At 42.1% G+C, this 17,372-nt stretch overlaps 1 protein-coding gene across 1 annotated transcript in view; it reads right to left on the bottom strand.

Moving 5' to 3' along the window:
- Window positions 1–17,372, bottom strand: part of DOCK1 (dedicator of cytokinesis 1) — a 277,491-nt gene that overhangs the window by 30,499 nt on the left and 229,620 nt on the right. The window contains exons 39-46 of the mRNA XM_066554638.1: window positions 13,297–13,386; window positions 10,719–10,823; window positions 8,305–8,446; window positions 8,013–8,091; window positions 7,609–7,693; window positions 6,743–6,829; window positions 3,256–3,432; window positions 2,010–2,093 (exon numbers count right to left, since the gene is read on the bottom strand). Of these exons, the coding sequence (XP_066410735.1) occupies window positions 2,010–2,093; window positions 3,256–3,432; window positions 6,743–6,829; window positions 7,609–7,693; window positions 8,013–8,091; window positions 8,305–8,446; window positions 10,719–10,823; window positions 13,297–13,386 (849 nt within the window). The remainder of the gene's footprint in view (window positions 1–2,009; window positions 2,094–3,255; window positions 3,433–6,742; window positions 6,830–7,608; window positions 7,694–8,012; window positions 8,092–8,304; window positions 8,447–10,718; window positions 10,824–13,296; window positions 13,387–17,372) is intronic.

Raw genomic sequence — 17,372 nt, 5'->3', positions numbered from 1 at the left:
CCAATTAATGTGGCCTTGAAGAAAGGGCATTTTCTTATTTCATAACTCTGTTCTTGGCTGATTTTAAAATTTTATAAAGTTCCAGTGCAACTTGAAATTATTCCCTGATTTGTTTCCCCTTTTTGTTTTTTTTTTTTTTTTTTTTTTTTTTAATCTTGATCTGCTCGGCTGAAAAGACTGAAAAAAATGACATTGATTTGAATTATTAAACTAATCTTTGAAAACAATCTTTCAGAGCAAGGGGATCATAAAATATGAGCATAAAACCTGAGTTTGGTATGCAGCAGTTCTTTCATCTCTGTAGAAGGAGCACAAGGTTTTGATTTGCTGTGGTATTTTTCTGTTTTGCTGTGCTGTAAATACTTTAACTAAATTCAGAGTGACTAATGTCATCAATCATTCATTTCTCTGCCTTAATTTCAATCAATCATTTCATTATCTTCATGTTAAAATGAAAGATCAGCTTGAAATGGTGCAGTTGCATGGGAACATTTTTTGCCCAAGTTGGAAAAGCACCAAGAAGGACAAAAATGGACATTGCTTTGCTAATGGAATTTATCTGAATTAATAAGAGACAGAAACAAAATGTACACTTGAAGTTCACAGGAATTATATGAATTATGAATTATTAATTCCACAGCACAGTGGAGAAAGAGGTAAGGAGATGAAAAAAATTGAATTTAACTGGTCAGCTGGTAATACAATTGTCAGGTTCCTATTTCATATACCCAATTGATTTATGCAGCAGGGAGAAAATTCCATGTGATTACAGAACTCCAAGCCCCACATTATTGAAAAATGGAATCTCCTTTTTGCTTTCCATCCCTGTCAGCCCAGGATGAATTCAGTCCCCTCAAAGGCTTCCATACACATCCCTCTCCCAATATTTGGGAGCTGACTCCCACCTGGCTGGAAACTGAAGTAATTTGAGAGGAATTTTAAATTTTAGGATCCCTTAAATGTGTATGAAACATCCAAGGCAATTTAAAAGCACTGAAAGGGCTTTTAGTGACTCTTAATTTTCAGATATAAAAATAAATGTTGATCCCTTTTCTCTATTCTCTAGGTTCCTGTTGTTCTTGAAGTACAAAACTGATGGGAAATCATGTATTTAAAAGCCCCGAATAATTACAATACAATGTGATCAGCTGCCATAGCTATTTTCAAATTGTAATACCATTTTAATACACAAGTGTCACCAAAGTGAGCCTTTGCTGATGGAAAGTGTGTTTGGAATTCATTTGAAGTATCACTCTCAGAGGCAAAGACACAGAGCTGACACCAAGTCAGTCTGCTGGGACTAAATTATTTTCCTCTATAAAACTTAAAGCTTATAAAATCTAATCTTTTCTAAAAGCTCACAAGAAAATAAATTTAAAAATGCCTTTTTTATTTTTGTCAGACCAAAAGAGTTTTTTACTCACTGATAGTTTTAGGGCCTTCAGAGAATATTCTATTTTTGAATTCTGTAGCTTTGGCTCTACTACCTCTAAGACTGAAATCTACGGAAATGTAAATTATTCCCTTTATTATAAAGACAGAACTGAATATGAAAAGACAATGATTCACTTTCTTTTTCTGTGGGAAAAAAAAAAAGATTTCCAATCAACCTGGTATTTTTTAAGTTACCATAAAATTATACTGAGACCACAGAAAAATGTCCAGTATGCAACTACGGAACAAAACTGGAATTGTCTCTTGTTTGCCCTGAAAAATATTTTCTCATCTGATACAGATGGGAGATTGTCACTTACTGTGTTTACAAGAAAAAAAAAAAAAGAAACAAGAAAAAAGAAAATATCTTGATCATATTTGTTCACAGCAAGTTTATCAAAACGAGCAACTATGTCAGATTTGAAAAGATGAACTTTAACTCAAGCTCCAAGACAGATTTAAATGGCAAAGAAATGTATCCAAGGTGAGGATAATGTCTGAATTTTCTCCAAAGTGACACCAAGCTGTCTTTCCACAGCAGCTGCCTCTGCCAAACCTGACTTCAAGTTTTTTACCTGCCAAGCAATCAGATCCTTCAGCTTCTCAATCTTGTCATGATCCTCTGGATGCTCGTGCATGTATTTTTCAGTAAAAAAAGCCTAATTGAGAGAGAGAGAGAAATGAGCCATTATTCAGAAAATGAAACATCCACTACCAGAGGAATGAGCTACAACAAAGATAAATTGATCAACTTAAAACTTCTGCTAAGTAACAGCTACAAGCACAAAGTGAAAATCGTGAAATCCCAGTGATTTGGGTTGGAAAGGACCTTAAATCCCATCCAGTGCCATTCCTTGGGACACCTCCCACTGTCCCAGGCTGCTCCCAGCCCCAATGTCCAGCCTGGCCTTGGGCACTGCCAGGGATCCAGGGGCAGCCACAGCTGCTCTGGGAATTCCATCCCAGCCAGGAATTCCCAATTCCCAATCTCCCATCCATCCCTGCCCTCTGGCACTGGCAGCCATTCCCTGTGTCCTGTCCTTCCATGCCTTGTCCCCAGTCCCTCTCCAGCTCTCCTGGAGCCCCTTCAGGCCCTGCAAGGCCACAATGAGGTCACCCCAGAGCTTCTCCTCTCCAGGTGAACAATCCCAGCTCTCCCAGCCTTTCCTCCTAGCAGAGCTGCTCCATCCCAGCAGGGCAGGGGATCCTGGCGGAATTCAGGGAATCCTGGCGGAATGCAGGGAATCCTGGCAGAATTCAGAGGATCCTGGCGGGATTCAGGGATTCCTGGTGGAATTCAGGGGATCCTGGTGGAATCCAGGGGACTCCTGGTGGAATCCAGGGAATCCTGGTGGAATCCAGGAGATCCTGGTGGAATCCAGGGAATCCTGGTGGAATCCAGGAGATCCTGGTGGAATCCAGGGGATCCTGGCGGAATTAAGGGGATCCTGGCGGGATTCAGGGAATCCTGGTGGAATTCAGGGGATTTTGGTGGAATTCAGGGATTCCTGGTGGAATACAGGGCATCCTGGCAGGATTCAGGGGATCCTGGTGGAATCCAGGGAATCCTGGCAGGATTCAGGGGATCCTGGTGGAATCCAGGGAATCCTGGTCGAATTCAGGGAATTTTGGTGGAATTCAGGGATTCCTGGTGGCATCCAGGGAATCCTGGTGGAATTCAGGGGATCCTGGTGGCATCCAGGGAACACTGGCAGAATTCAGGGGATTCCTGGTGGCATCCAGGGAACACTGGCAGAATTCAGGGGATTCCTGGTGGCATCCAGGGGATTCCTGGTGGCATCCAGGGAACACTGGCATTACCTTCTCATAGTTGGCGAAGCCCCCCATGACAGCAGGGTCCACGATGCCGTTGAGCAGCATGGACAGGGGGTTGATGGGCAGGTTGGGGTCGTTCAGGTGCTGCTGCACCATGTTATTGATCTTGTCATTGGTCAGCTGCATGGTTTCTATGGCGTTTTCCAGCGGGCTGATCTCCACCTGAAACCCAAACAAAAGGAGATTTCAAACCAGGGGCGGAGTTTTTAACCTGCTCAGCAAAACCCCATGGGCAGAAATGCTCCAGGCCTTTCAGAACTGAGGTTTTTGGGAGATTTTTGACCAATAATGACCAGAAAGGGTGACTGAGGTATGTGGTATCTCTGTGCTGCAGTAACTGATATGATGATGGCTATCAGTGCAGGAAGTTAACTGCATTTTGCTGCTGCAAGAGGGATTACATCCCAGCACAGCATCCAGAAAGGCTCTGGCAGCAAAATCACGTGAGGTTTTTTGGAGGATTAGGGAGAACATCAGAGATTAAGGGTTGGTGAGTTTTAGCAGCACAAAGAAGATCCAGCTTAACGTAACAGTAAGAAAGAAATTATAACTTTAACGTGGATTTTCTGATGGAAAATGTAATCCTAAGCCGCTCAAAAATCACAAAGATATTTTTGCAGTGATTATTTTGGTGTGTTTCCAAGGACAGTGAGTTGAATATGTTGATGAGATGATATCTAAACTATTTGCTGTGCTTTTTCCCAAGAGATCACATTTTCTTCATCTGACCATCGAGAACTGAAGGGAGAAATTTTCCTTCTACCTGGACTTCAATGAAGAGTCACCTCAGATGCCTTCACGGGGTGAATTAGCTCCTATGCTGTACAAAACTTGCTTTATTTTAACTTACTGACCTCCAGCTACTTTTTCTGCCCAGCTACCATGTCTTTCAAAAAGTTCATGTCGAAAAAAACAGTATTAAAACATTTTAAATATTAGTGAATGGGCTGAAAATCAGTAACTTGCAGTGACCCAGAGTGTAGAGAGTCCTCACTGGAAGCCACAGCCTGCTTGTATTAAAAAAATGATGTGGAAGGGAGAGGAAAGGAAGGTTAATTGAGGCCTGTGAGGAAAATGCAAGTGTATATTTGATTACAGTCTCATTTACATAAATGCTACATAAACAAAGCAGCACTTCTACCTGGCTATCAGTTACTTACCCTGTTTCTGAGATCCACTTATAATCAAATCTCTTTAGTTGTTACTCTTACACCTGCCAGCTGATTACATCAAGGATGTTTTAATTAGCATTTTGAGCAGCCTGCCTGCTGAATGATTCTGGAAGGCAGGGAAGGAGCCTGGTGGTTCTGCTGGGAATGGGGAGCAGGCCAGGCTCGGACAGAGCCCAGCCTGCCAGGGGGAATCTGGACTGGGGAATGAAGCCACATCCAGCATCTGATTGGGCAAAACTGCTGGGAACATCACAGGCTAAATTTAGCATTCTGTCACTTGTATTAATGGCCTTATAACTATGCAATAATGTGTTGATGAACCATTGCTTTTAAAGCTCTTGAGCATCTCCAGAAATTAGCACTCATTGAGCTGACAGCTTTTTGACTTTTCTGTAGCAGTAATCATGGCTTTCTTTCTCATTCTCCTTTCTTTTACTACTCTTGTAACACTCCCTCTAATTTTTTAAAAGCAGATGGAGAATTGCAGTTGCCATCTCACTACTACAAACTGGGCTTTGGAACCTGGTGAAAGCTATTTATGGTAAGTGTAAATTCAGAGCCTTGCTCCCAGGGCCACTCTGGGCACTCCTCACTCTATCCAGGGAAAACAGGAATTACATTCTCCTGAGACATTTGCACCAGTACAGAATTCCAAGATAAAAACAAAACAGAGATTAGCATTTGTGATTTTTAAACTCAAGTGTGATTCACAATCTGATTTCTAATTCCCTGGCTGGTCTCTCTTCCCTACAACTTCCTGTGCCCAGCTAAAGCAAATCAGTTACAGAATAAGAAATGCTGGCCCCAAATTCCTTGCAGATGATGAACAGATTGCAAAGGTTTAGGTAAAAGTACTCAGAAAGAATTGGAAAAGCCAGCAGATTTAAAGCAACTCTGCATGTTCCTATGGGTTATGTAACATAATACACTGCATTTATGAAATTACTCCATTCTCTCAGCACTGATTTGATGTAATCTCACCTCTCCCTTTAACGATATTCCAGTTCCATCAATAAAATATGAAACATGCAGAGCTGCTGGAGTATCTTGGTGCTTAGCAAGGGATCAATAATATCTGTATCCATAATCACAATTTAGCATTACAGGGATGTAAACTCTGTGATCCTCCTTGCAGCATTTTAGCTGACAGAGATCTTGAGAAAAGTCAATACCCATTTTGTGGGAACTGTGCCAGAGGAGGTCAGAAGTTATCTGTAGCAGTCTTCCCACACGTTATTAAGTTCCATTCTGCTATCATTTCTCAGCTCTGCAACTCATACAATCCTTGCTCCCAAAAGGCTGAGGGGATTTGTGCCCAGCAAGTGCCTGTCAGGCTGTGCTCTCTGCTCATCAGGACTGGCATCAGATCTGCCAGCCTTTACAAACAGCACTTCTTGCCATCATGAAGATAAATACAATCTTCTCCATCAGGGTTATATTGAAACTACGAAATTCATTAAAAATTCAATGTGTTTTATTCAGCTGCCTGTTACTGTCACACATCACATTCATATTCTGTTACTATAGATACCATAGTAATTTTCTGCATTACTTCTGTTCATCCAAATACAACTGTCCAACATAACCTCAATGGAGCAATGAAAAAGGTTTTAATTAATCATATGCAAATTGTTCTTTTCCTTTAAAAATAAGCCTCACAAGAGAGATTTCAAAAACGCAGTAACAATGTTTTTATTGCTACTTAAAAATTACAGCTGCATAAGAATAATTTAATCTTAAAGGCGTTTAATGGATATGTCTTATCTAAACAGTCTAAATGGTTGAACAGAGAAATGAGTAATTTGGAGTTACTCTGTGAGGTTGCTGAGGGTATATTTAGCTAAATATGGAGAAGAAGCAAAAACAACCTTTAACCACGAGTGGTAAGAAAGGCAGACATACAATGCCTTTGATTATTGGGGTATTTTGAATTAATGACAATCAAAATATCCAGATCCTCTTTGATAAAGTTCAGGCTAGATTCTCTGGGATGGAACAGGGTCCCTGCACCATCTCAGATCTCTCTTCATTCTAGGCACCTGCTGAGAGACACAAATGGTTTCTAAAAGGGCTGAAGGGCTGGCTGCATTCCCTTCCCTCAGGAATGGAAAAGCATTGCCTGAGTCACCCTCAGTGGGCAACCAGCACCCTCAGCAGGTTCCCTCAGGATGTGCCAGGTCCAATCCCATGGATTCCTTGTTCACAGATCTAAGCACAGCCACTGAGACACACAAATGCTCCCTGGCTGTATAAAAACCCCACTGTTTTACACAATCTCAACACAGCCAAGCTGATCTTACCATGAAAACTGATTTGACCTCAAACCACCTGAGGATCCCTGGTAATTTATAGGCTGTCACATAGATGGTTCTCTCAATCCACATGTTCTGCAAAGGGAACACAAGTGTCACGTTATCCATGGACAGCTGGGACCCCGAGCAAAGCCCTAAAACATCAGCAGCAGGACAAGGACCAAGGTATGGCAGATGTCACAGAGCCAGGGGAGAATTCCAAATGGAAGATGGAGCAGCATTAATTTAAATCTGGTATGTCACTTAACAGGGAACAACTGCTCCCTTTTTGAAGCAGAATACCATGGAAAGATCCCCTGGTTTTACTGGATGTTCACAGAATGGTTTGGGCTGGAAAGGACCTCAAAATCCATCAGGTTCCAGGAGCAGGGACACCTTCCACTATCCCAGGCTGCTCCAAGTCCCATCCAACCTGGCCTTGGGCACTGCCAGGGATCTGCACAGCTCCTCTGGGCACCCTGTGCCAGGGCCTCCTTACAGCACTCATTTATTGACCATTAGATTAAACAAATGGTTTAAAAAAAAGCAAGAAAAAGCAAAAGGTATTAGTGACAAAAGATTTTCAGATGCCTGACTGGAATCTTCACGGCAAGACAAGTTTCAGGTGTAACAATTTAAAATCCTTTCTCAGAAGAGCTGTTTTTACAAAATAAATACAGCTTTGCCCATTTTTTCCTATTGGTATAAACGAGAACATGATAAATTGGCTTAATTAACTTTCTATGAAAAATAATCCCTTTAAACCTAGAATTTATTTCTCAACAAGCAAAAGATAATGAATGGCTCAGATGCTCAAAATAGAGGGGGATAAACAAGCAAACCAAAAGTGGTTTATTTTCTTCATAATTTCTTACTGCAAATTCGTTGTCTGGGTTTTTCTCTCCTTTTCGAACGGGGCGTGAATACTCAAAGCGTTGGACTTCATTCACCCTGTAGAAACTGAGAAGAGGGAAAAGAATCATGGAATCACTGAATGGATTGAGTTGGAAATGACCTCAGAGATCATGCAGTTCCAAGCCCCAAATGCACAATGAAAATCAAATGCTGCTTGTTTAGGAATGGATACTAAATTCTAATATTAGAGGAAGTCCATCAACAAATATGGGATCACTATTTTCCAGTGGGTTGGACTGTGTGCCAATAATAAAAATCACAGTTAAATGCCCTCACAATGCCCATGCCCCTTAACTGTGCACAGATTCCTAATACAACAATGTGCTATAAAGGGGACAGAGAAAACAACAAAACCCAAGCTCACCTCACAATTTGCTCTGACACCGGCCTATGAAATTTCGAGGGTAAATCCAGTTTGGGCTTTACAGTGAAGCACTGAATATCTGAATTTCAGGGGTTAAGAAGTGAAAAGGGAATTTCAGTCACACAGAGCAAACAGCTCAACAGAAACACACACACAAAAAAGGACAAAACAACAAAATCGGTGCGTTACACCCGGCAGGGCAGAAGTGCAACAGGTTGGCTGTAAATCCTTGACCTGAGTTGCTGGATGCACTGGTTGTACTGGGTGTAGTGGGTGTACAGCCCAAGGATACACTGGCCAGAGGAGGTTTTGATGTCATCACCAGGGGGTGACGTTGTCTTCATCTTCTCGGCGTTGGGAAACTGCGTCAGCAGCCGCGCCTCGAAGTCCTCGCGGCGCTCGTACTCCTTGCCCCGGTAAATGAACACTTTGTTCTGCAAACACATGACGCCTCAGGTTTAACTTTTCTATTTTGCACATTCTGTGCTGCTTTAGTGTGCACTTCTGAGCTTCATATTAAGGGATGCTGAGCTCTGTGCACAGAGCAGGGAGACAAAACAATTCCTGCTCCAGCTGGGCACCAAGGACAAATGATCCAAATCTCAGCCCAGGAGCACAAACCCCGTGGGCTGGAGAGAGAAAAACAAGCAGGGTGGGACTGCAGGGGCTAAAGCTGGAATGGGACAATGAACTGCAAGATGCAAATGGAGCAGAACTGATCCCAGGGATAGAGCCTGTGCCCGGCCGTGCATTTTGGGGCCATTTTGGTTCATCTTGGGTGCAGCCCTGGCTGGGCTCTGGTGCTGCCCAAGGTGGATCCATGGAGGAGATGCTTTGAATAAATCCCTGCTTTATTCTGGAGCTCTGTCCAGCCTCTGTTCTAGGGCAGCCTGCACAGGGCATCACAGGGGCACCCACAGCTGGCATCAGCACCCCCAGAGCTAAAACCAGTGCTCCCAATACAGAACTGGGGCCTCAGATGGGCTGACACCAACGCTGTTAGCACTTCTCAGTACGAGAGGAATGTCACACTCCTCACCCTGTGTCATAATCAATACTTTATCAGTATTTTTTTCTCACCTCCAATTCCACCCTGAGATCATTAAGCCCATGGTTAACTTCAGGTATTAATTAAAGCCACACTAAAATCACCTCAAAATGTGATTTCAAGGATCTGTAACATGGGTGGCCATTGAAAATATATTAAGAGAAATTATTACCAAATCCAAGATGTCTCCTCCACCTTCCACAGTTAATGATGGAATGGATGTCAATAAATAAACTGGATTGGGCTTTTTATACATAAACATTTATTCAAAGGCACTCAGGGGAGCAAAAGAGTAGCAGAGAAAAACAGAAACATAATGCAGATTTAAGGAGGAATATCCAAAAATAGTGACTCTTATAAAAAGACTCACATTAGTGGATTAGATTTTTGCCATTATAAACTTTAAACTTTTTATAACTTTAAAATTAAGTTTATTGTATTTGTAAGCATTGGTTTTTTCTTTGCCAATAAAGAAAATGAAGAGATATTTTACAGAGTCCATTTACATGCTGAGTTCATTAAATTCTAAAGGAAAGTGTAAAAGACGAACTTGCATATTTTTAACTGATCAAACATATTAAAGCAAGTTTGGAAAAAATTTGCATCTGAATATGCTTAACCTCATTACTCATCTCAAAATGAATACTTGGTGAAAAAATTATAGAGGACTTAATAAAAAAGGGTGTTTTGACTGGGGGTAGGAGCCTGAAGTTGTTCACATTTGCCCAGTTGGGTTTAGTTCTGCAGTGATGCCTTTTGAAAAGCTCAGTAGGGGAAAGAAAGGTAATAATAGATGGCTCTGTATAACTGTAATTCATGTATATACATTTGTAATTGACAGGGAATGCTGGAATAGAGGGAAAAGTGAGGATTTTCTCCAGCAGCAGGGTACTCAACAGCCTGGTTTTCAGAGGGCGAACTGGGAAGAAATTAATTCCTGTGAGGGTGGTGAGCCCTGGCACAGGATGCCCAGGGAAGTTAACAAAATAATAATGGGCTATTTGTGTGTCACCAGCTGCCAAGTGCCAGAGAATCATAATAGAGATGCAATTCAGACATGTTATAGCCCCACTTTTCTTTAACCACTAATTCAACCCATAAAAATCCTAATATTAGTGAAAAAAACCCTTAAAATGTCTAATGTCTACTAAAGCTATGATCCTGGCATCAACCAAGTGATATATGTCTTAAATTGGCACCTGACACACACAAATCAATGATAAAAATTGCTATTAAAGGTGTCACACACACCTTTGATAGTCAACTTCATTTTTGTGACAATGCTGGAAAGAACACTCGCCTGAAAACATGGTCATACAAAAGGTTTCTCTACCGTGCTCATATATATATTATATATATAAATATATATTAACCTGCCAGGCAAAAATGTCACCATTTCAGATGGTTATGACCCTGAGTGATGGATTGGGTCATTTATCTTCATTTCTAGTGATACCCTGAAGAAATAGAAAGTACTGAATACGTTTGAAGAGAAAGTTTTTCTACTAAAATTCAACTATTCCATCATAGAAACCAGAAAGGAAAAACCAGTGATTGTTTTGTACACCTAAAAAGCACCTGTCCCTGTTAGGCAGGTTTCTCCAAGCCAAGGGAAATTTCCAGAGCAAGAAAAGTCTCTGGAAACAGGTGACACTTACCCTTATGAAAGTTGGGAATCCCTGGCCATAGTATCCAACAGCAAAATAATCTGGTTTTGGTCGTATCACCTTCACAATGTTTTCATAGAACTGGGCTTGTTTTCTCTGCAAAATAAACAGGAGGGATTTGAATGACCTGAGTTTTTAGGAGATTCCTTATACTTAAGATCTTGTATGCATCTCTAAATTGAAGATGTTTCATTCCCCTGTTTTTCCTCACCTTTATATCAGATTCATGGCAATATTTGGAAATACCAGACTCTGTAGCAATGATTTTTCTACTTACCAGAGTGAATCTGACTGTTCCCTAAGGAATATCTCAATTTTGATTAATTTCACCTCATCATGGTGAACCTCACTGCTCCATATCCAATATCTCAATTTTGATGGACCTCATCTTGGTGAACTTTATTGTTCCATATCCAATATGTCAATTTTGATGAACTTCATCATTGTGAACTTCATTGTCCCATATCCAATATCTCAATTTTGAGTGCCCTCATCTTGATGAAGGTCCCTGCTCTATATCCAATATCTCAATTTTGATTAACTCCAATATCTCAACTGATGAACTTCATCACTGTGAACCTTACTGTTCCATATCCAATATCTCAATTTTGATGGACCTCATCTTGGTGAACCTCACTGATTCACATCCAGTATTCCACTGGCAGTGAAGGTCAGGAATCTGAAATTCCAGTTGTGACACTTCTGATGCCGAAACACCGGAAGGATGAAGCTGCACACAGCTCATCCCAATGGTGCTGACTTGTCGGTTTTGGGCTCTTACATCTCATTACATTTTTCTACTACTTCTCTTCCATATTTACAACCATGAATTTGCATATGGAAAGCAGGCAGTTGAGAATTGCAGGAAAATGTAAATGTTGGAATGAACACACGCATGTCAGACGCCATCTGCTTTCGACGCTGACTTCTTTATCTCTAATGATGAAATAATAGCAAATGAGCAGCTTCAGAAGATCTGTTCATTAACTTATTTTTAGTCTATTATTTCTGCAAAGAGAATGACTTTTGATCTGGGGGGAGGTTTAGTGCTGCTCCCACACGACAGATAACTGTAAATGGCACCAAGACTACAAAGACCCAGATCTGCCGAGTATTTCTCAGCTCGTCTGGAGCAAAACTATTCTGTCATTTGTGAATTGTCTTAGAGACTAATATTTAATATTGCTTGAAGAAAAGAGACAAGAGGGAGAATAGAAAGAACTAAAAACTTCTAAATTTTAGTGTGGGAGAAAAAAAGGAGCTGTTCAGCAGCAGCAATAGGAAAAGCTGATGGGGTACATGAGACCTGACTCATATGGGAGAGTGAATTTTGATCTCTGTCTTGTGAGGGAAATGCAGGCCAGGACTAATTCTGTGACATCTCACCCCTTGGCTCATGAGCAGATGAACTCAATTGTGTGATGTGAGGATCAGAAGTTCTCAGTCTCCCTTCTTAGAAGAGGGAGAAACTCCATGGAAATATCCAAGGCCAGGTTGGACAGCGCTTGGAGCAACCTGGGACAGGGGAAGGTGTCCCTGCCCATGGCAAAGTGGGTGGAGCTGGATGAGCTTTAAGGTCCTCCCAACCCAAATCATTCAATCCCTCTGTGATTATTGGCTACAATGAATAAAGTGCAAATTCCAACTTCCCTACAGGATGGATCCAGTAGGATAATTAAAGAGTGGCTGCCTCTGTGACAAACCCATTCACATGCCCATGTGCAAGCAAAAAGGAGATGGAAAATTAAAACTGAGGGACTTGGAGAGTAGCCATCCCCTGGTGAATAATCACCTCTGACAACCATTTCTAGCTGAGGAACAATCCTACCCAATTCCTTTTATACTGAAATGAAGAATATTCTATGCCCACCCCACCAGGAACAGTGAGCTGGGGCTGTGTGGAGCTGAGTTCAACACCACAGGAATGCCCAGCTCAGACCTACTGGGATAAAGAAAACAGATAAATAATTCAAAGAAATTGAGGAAAATGTACTCTGAGTGCAAAAGCAAAAGGCATCAAAAACTTTAGAGTTGAAAATTTTCAGAAACAAACTGGAATTACATCCCAACTCCTGTGGAAATGGTTGGGACCTGAGGAGGGACAGTGACAGCTGCCATTTATCTCTTTGGAAGAGAACAGGAGGAAAAAAATGGTGCAGGAATAATGAATGGGTAACGTCAGGGCAAAAATAACTGACTGGAGACATGAATGCTTGGGGATTATTCATACCTAAAAAAAGAAATGTGAATATAGAAAGACACTTGAGAGAGAATGGGGATTTTTTTCATGTCCCCATTTATATTTAAATTCAAAATTTCCTTTTATACCCCAAATAAATCAGCTTAACATTACTGAAATGCTTTTCTTTCAGCTAAAAAAAATAAATTCAATGTTTTTCAGACAATCCACTGGTAGCCAGTTAATTGACATTGGTCCAACAAAACCATGATGGGTATTTGTTTCTGAATTTTACTGTCATTGATATAGTATTTTTTATATAATTTTAAAAGCTTCAAAATTCAACTCTGAAATAAATTATTGCAGTGTCTATGTCATTAAAAAACCTACCAGCAGTTCACTGAGTTGTTCATAATCAAACATTTCATTTTCATACTGTTCTGCAAGTTCTTTACCCAAGGCAATGGCCTCTTCCCACATCTGTTGGAAAAAAAAAATCACAAAACAACAAAAAGAAGCTGAATTACATACCTTGGTTAAACATCAACATTAGAATCAAATAAATCTGGATAAAGCAACCAAATGAATTGTGTCACATGCCTGAAAACACTGAGCATCTGACGTGCCAAAGAGCTGTGCTAGGGTTATAAATGTCTCTATTCATGGAATCATGGAATTGTTGAGGCTGGAAAAGCCCTCCAAGTTCACTGAGTCCAACCATTCCCAGCATTGCCAAGGCCAGCACTGCCCCATGTCCCCAAGTGCCACCTCTGCTTGGATTTTAAATCTCTCCAAGGATGGGGACTCCAGCACTGCCCTGGGCAGCTGTGCCAGGCCTGGACAAACCTTTCCATGAGGAAATTGTTCCCAAATATCCACCCTGAGCTGCCCTGGCCCAGCCTGAGGCCGTTCCCTCTGCTCCTGTCCCTGTGCCCTGGAGCAGAGCCCGACCCCCCCGGCTGTGCCCTCCTGGCAGGAGCTGTGCAGAGCCACAAGGGCCCCTGAGCCTCCTTTGCTGCAGGCTGAGCCCCTGCCCAGCTCCCTCAGGGATTCTGCAGCCCCTGCCCAGCTCCTCAGGGATTCTGCAGCCCCTGCCCAGCTCCTCAGGGATTCTGCAGCCCTGCCCAGCTCCCTCAGGGATTCTGCAGCCCCTGCCCAGCTCCCTCAGGGATTCTGCAGCCCCTTCCCGGCTCCCTCAGCCCCTCCTGGGGCTCTGATCCCTTCCCTGGACACACTCCAGCCCCCCAATGACTTTTTTATCATTCAGGGACCCAAAAGTTGACACAGGATTGGAGACGCCTGAGCAGTGCCAGTACAGAGGGACAATCCCTGCCCTGGTCCTGCTCCACACCATTTCTGACACAACCCAGGTGCCGTCATTGGCCTTCTTGGCTTGGTGGCACTCCAGGTGATCTGCTCCATGACCTTCCCTGGCACAGGATGCAAATTTACTGCATCCCAATCAAGTGAAATGATCAAAGAGCTTCAGAAATGAAATGATTCCTGCCAGCCCATCCAGTAATGTGTAAACACAGCCTGTCCACCAAGAAACCCAGGACCTAAGGCTTTGGAGCAAGGCTGGTGATTGATTATATTTCATAATCACCTCTCTCTCCCTCTAATATCTGTAATCTGTATTAGACAGGACAGGCAATTTGCAGATATTGCTTTGAACAAATACTCATTATATTTCCATTGGTTCTTCTCCTTCTTGTTCCTCAACCATGAAATTCAGCAGCCGTCTCAAGTGACCCAAAGAAATTTAACAATATCCTTCAGCTCCTCAGAAGGCAACAATCTTAATGAGGAGCAGCAAGAATGGTTTTAAATGTGCATTTTTCATTTGTTTTTTCCACTCCAAAGATAAAGAACCACTCCAACCCAAAAATATGCTTAAATTAGCACACCAGGCTATCTAAGATCAAACTTGATGATCTACCTCTGCTGCTGAAATTTGGCTGGCATTGCTGACCTCACTTTATTATAAAAATGAGTTTCAGAATAAGTTAGAAATGCAGATTTTATCAGCCTTCATCTTTAAATTTAAATCCTCTGGCCACACCACCTCATTCTCCTCTCAGCATGAGGCCACACATTGCCCTGGTGGAATCCTGAGGGGATGCAGCAGCCAAGAGCAGATGGATGGAGGAGGGCTGAGGGGAAGGGCTGAACACACAATTCCCCATTTTTCCCAAAAGATATCCACCTTTGGGGACAGGGAGTTTGGGATGAAGCACCACAACTTCCAAAGATGGTGGGAGGTGGATGCTGGGGAGAGAAGAGGAAATGTGACCTGGGGAAACCTTCACAATAACTCATCCCTGCATCCATCCCATAAAATCCCTCAATCCCATCCTCTTCAAAGCACTGTGCAAACAAGAGGTATTTTACACTCCAAACCCCAAAAGCTCCCCAAACCGCACAAATGAAATTCCACACTCAAAGCCCCAAAATCAATGCCAGGTGAATTCTCTTTGTCTACTGATCTGCAAGGTGAAATTGCAATTCTTAGTATATCTGGAAAACTTGGAAAAATAAGACTTTTAGAAAAATTCCTGGTTCTAGATGCTGATTTGGAAAATAAGAATAAAACATTAAGGATTAAACCTCAGCAAGTCTTCATAAGGAACATGCCAATGTCACAAAAAGCAAGATGGGTCCCGTTGGTTCACTGGCCATCCCTGCTCTTCTCTGGAAAAAAGGAGCCAATTTTCAAGGGGAGGGATGGACTGAAAGGTTATCCTGGCAAACTGAGTGGGAATGGCTGGAAAGCAGCAGGAGCAGGGAGGGAGCTGCTGATGGTGCAGGAGATGAGGAAATGCAGAGGGAAAAACATGGGAGATCACATGGAGAAATGAGAGAGATTTCTGCCCTCCAAGGAGAGACAAAATAAGGGCTGAAAACTGCACTGTGGGGCTGAGCAAGGGGAAAGGAGCTTCTGAGTCCTGCAAAAACCAGCTGGGATGATGTCTGGACAAAGTGGTGACCTAATTTAAGATTAAAAAAGCCATGAATGCTCACAAGGAGCAGAATCTGGTTCTTCATTAACCTTGCCTTGCAGCTCCTCGTGATATTCGACCCCTCCTCTTGATTTTACTTATTTCTCCAACAAGGTTCAGAATGTTATTTATCTAGGGAAGAGGACTGGAATGAGCATGAGTTGCCTGATGTTTGTAAAGTGCCTTGAAGGTGAAAAACGCATCAGAAGGACTAATTACAATCACGGTAATGAGGGATCACGTCTGCAGGAAATTACAAGGCAGCCTGAACGCTCCGCAACGCAATTTTTGCAAATGGAAGGATCTGAATGTTTTTATCCATATTATGGATCTAATCTAGCATGATGATACAGAGCATGTTTTTATTTTTAAACAAAAATTAACATGAATTTAAGAGTAAAGGCACAGTTGCACAAGAAGGGGGACGTTTTCACATACCAAGATGAGTTAATTTTGATTCAGAAGGGCAATACAGCACCAATTTATAGGAGCTGAACTAATATTCAGGTGTTTGTTAAGTCAGCAAGTGAAAGCTTTCAAAATCACTTAACCTTCCCTCATTTTGAGTGCCATTTTCTTCTGAACTTCAGTCATCCATAACTTGTGCATATTTTCATTTCAAAGACAATGGTGTGACCATCACTTCCCTTGTCCTGCTTCCCTCTTTGTGTGCTCCAGATTTAACCAGCCCCTCTCCAAAATGAGACTGGAAATAAACTGAAGCCTAAATCATTTTTGATTTGCATCAACACTGTAAACAAACTCCTTTGGTTCTTCCCACTGACTCCTGGATGAGCACAGATGTGTTCCCAAACCAGTCTGGGAATGCAAAAGGTTTAGATGAGATACTGGGAAGAAATCCTTCCCTGTGAGGGTGGGCAGGCCCTGGCACAGCTGTGGCTGCCCCTGGATCCCTGGAAGTGTCCCAGGCCAGGCTGCAGGAACCTGGGAGAGCTGACAGATGTCCCTGTGATGGGGTGGGACCAGGTGACCTTTAAAGGTCCTTCCCAACCCAAACCATTCAGTGATTCTGAAAGCAGACACACTCTGCCTACACATCACTGCCTATAGGTACCACAGCACTGCCACTGATTAAATAACAACTTCAGCAGAGTTAAATCTCCTTTGATTTTTTTTTTCACCTTCCCACCCTTGTCTGTCAGCACCATAAACACGCTGGAGCAGAGGTTGCACCTCCTCTAGCCTGAACAAAGCCTTTAGATGTTACTGAATATTAATATTAATAATGGATTCTGTAAATGTTGCAGAGCCTGAAAAATGAATCCTCAAATTAAATGTGATCCAGATTTAGTTCATGTACAACAGACAATAATCACATAATCCTTGTGCTCTTCCTAGCAAGGAAGTGGAGATGAACAGGAGAAAACCAGACTATGGAATCACACCAGAATGATTTGGCTTAAAGATCATCCCCTTCCACCCCTGCCATGGCAGGGACACCTCCCA

This window comes from Molothrus aeneus, chromosome 8 (genome assembly GCF_037042795.1).
Source record: "Molothrus aeneus isolate 106 chromosome 8, BPBGC_Maene_1.0, whole genome shotgun sequence".
In the NCBI taxonomy this organism is placed as follows: Eukaryota; Metazoa; Chordata; class Aves; order Passeriformes; family Icteridae; genus Molothrus; species Molothrus aeneus.
Note: the sequence above shows the minus strand (reverse complement) of the source record. Positions and strands in the feature narration are given on the sequence as shown.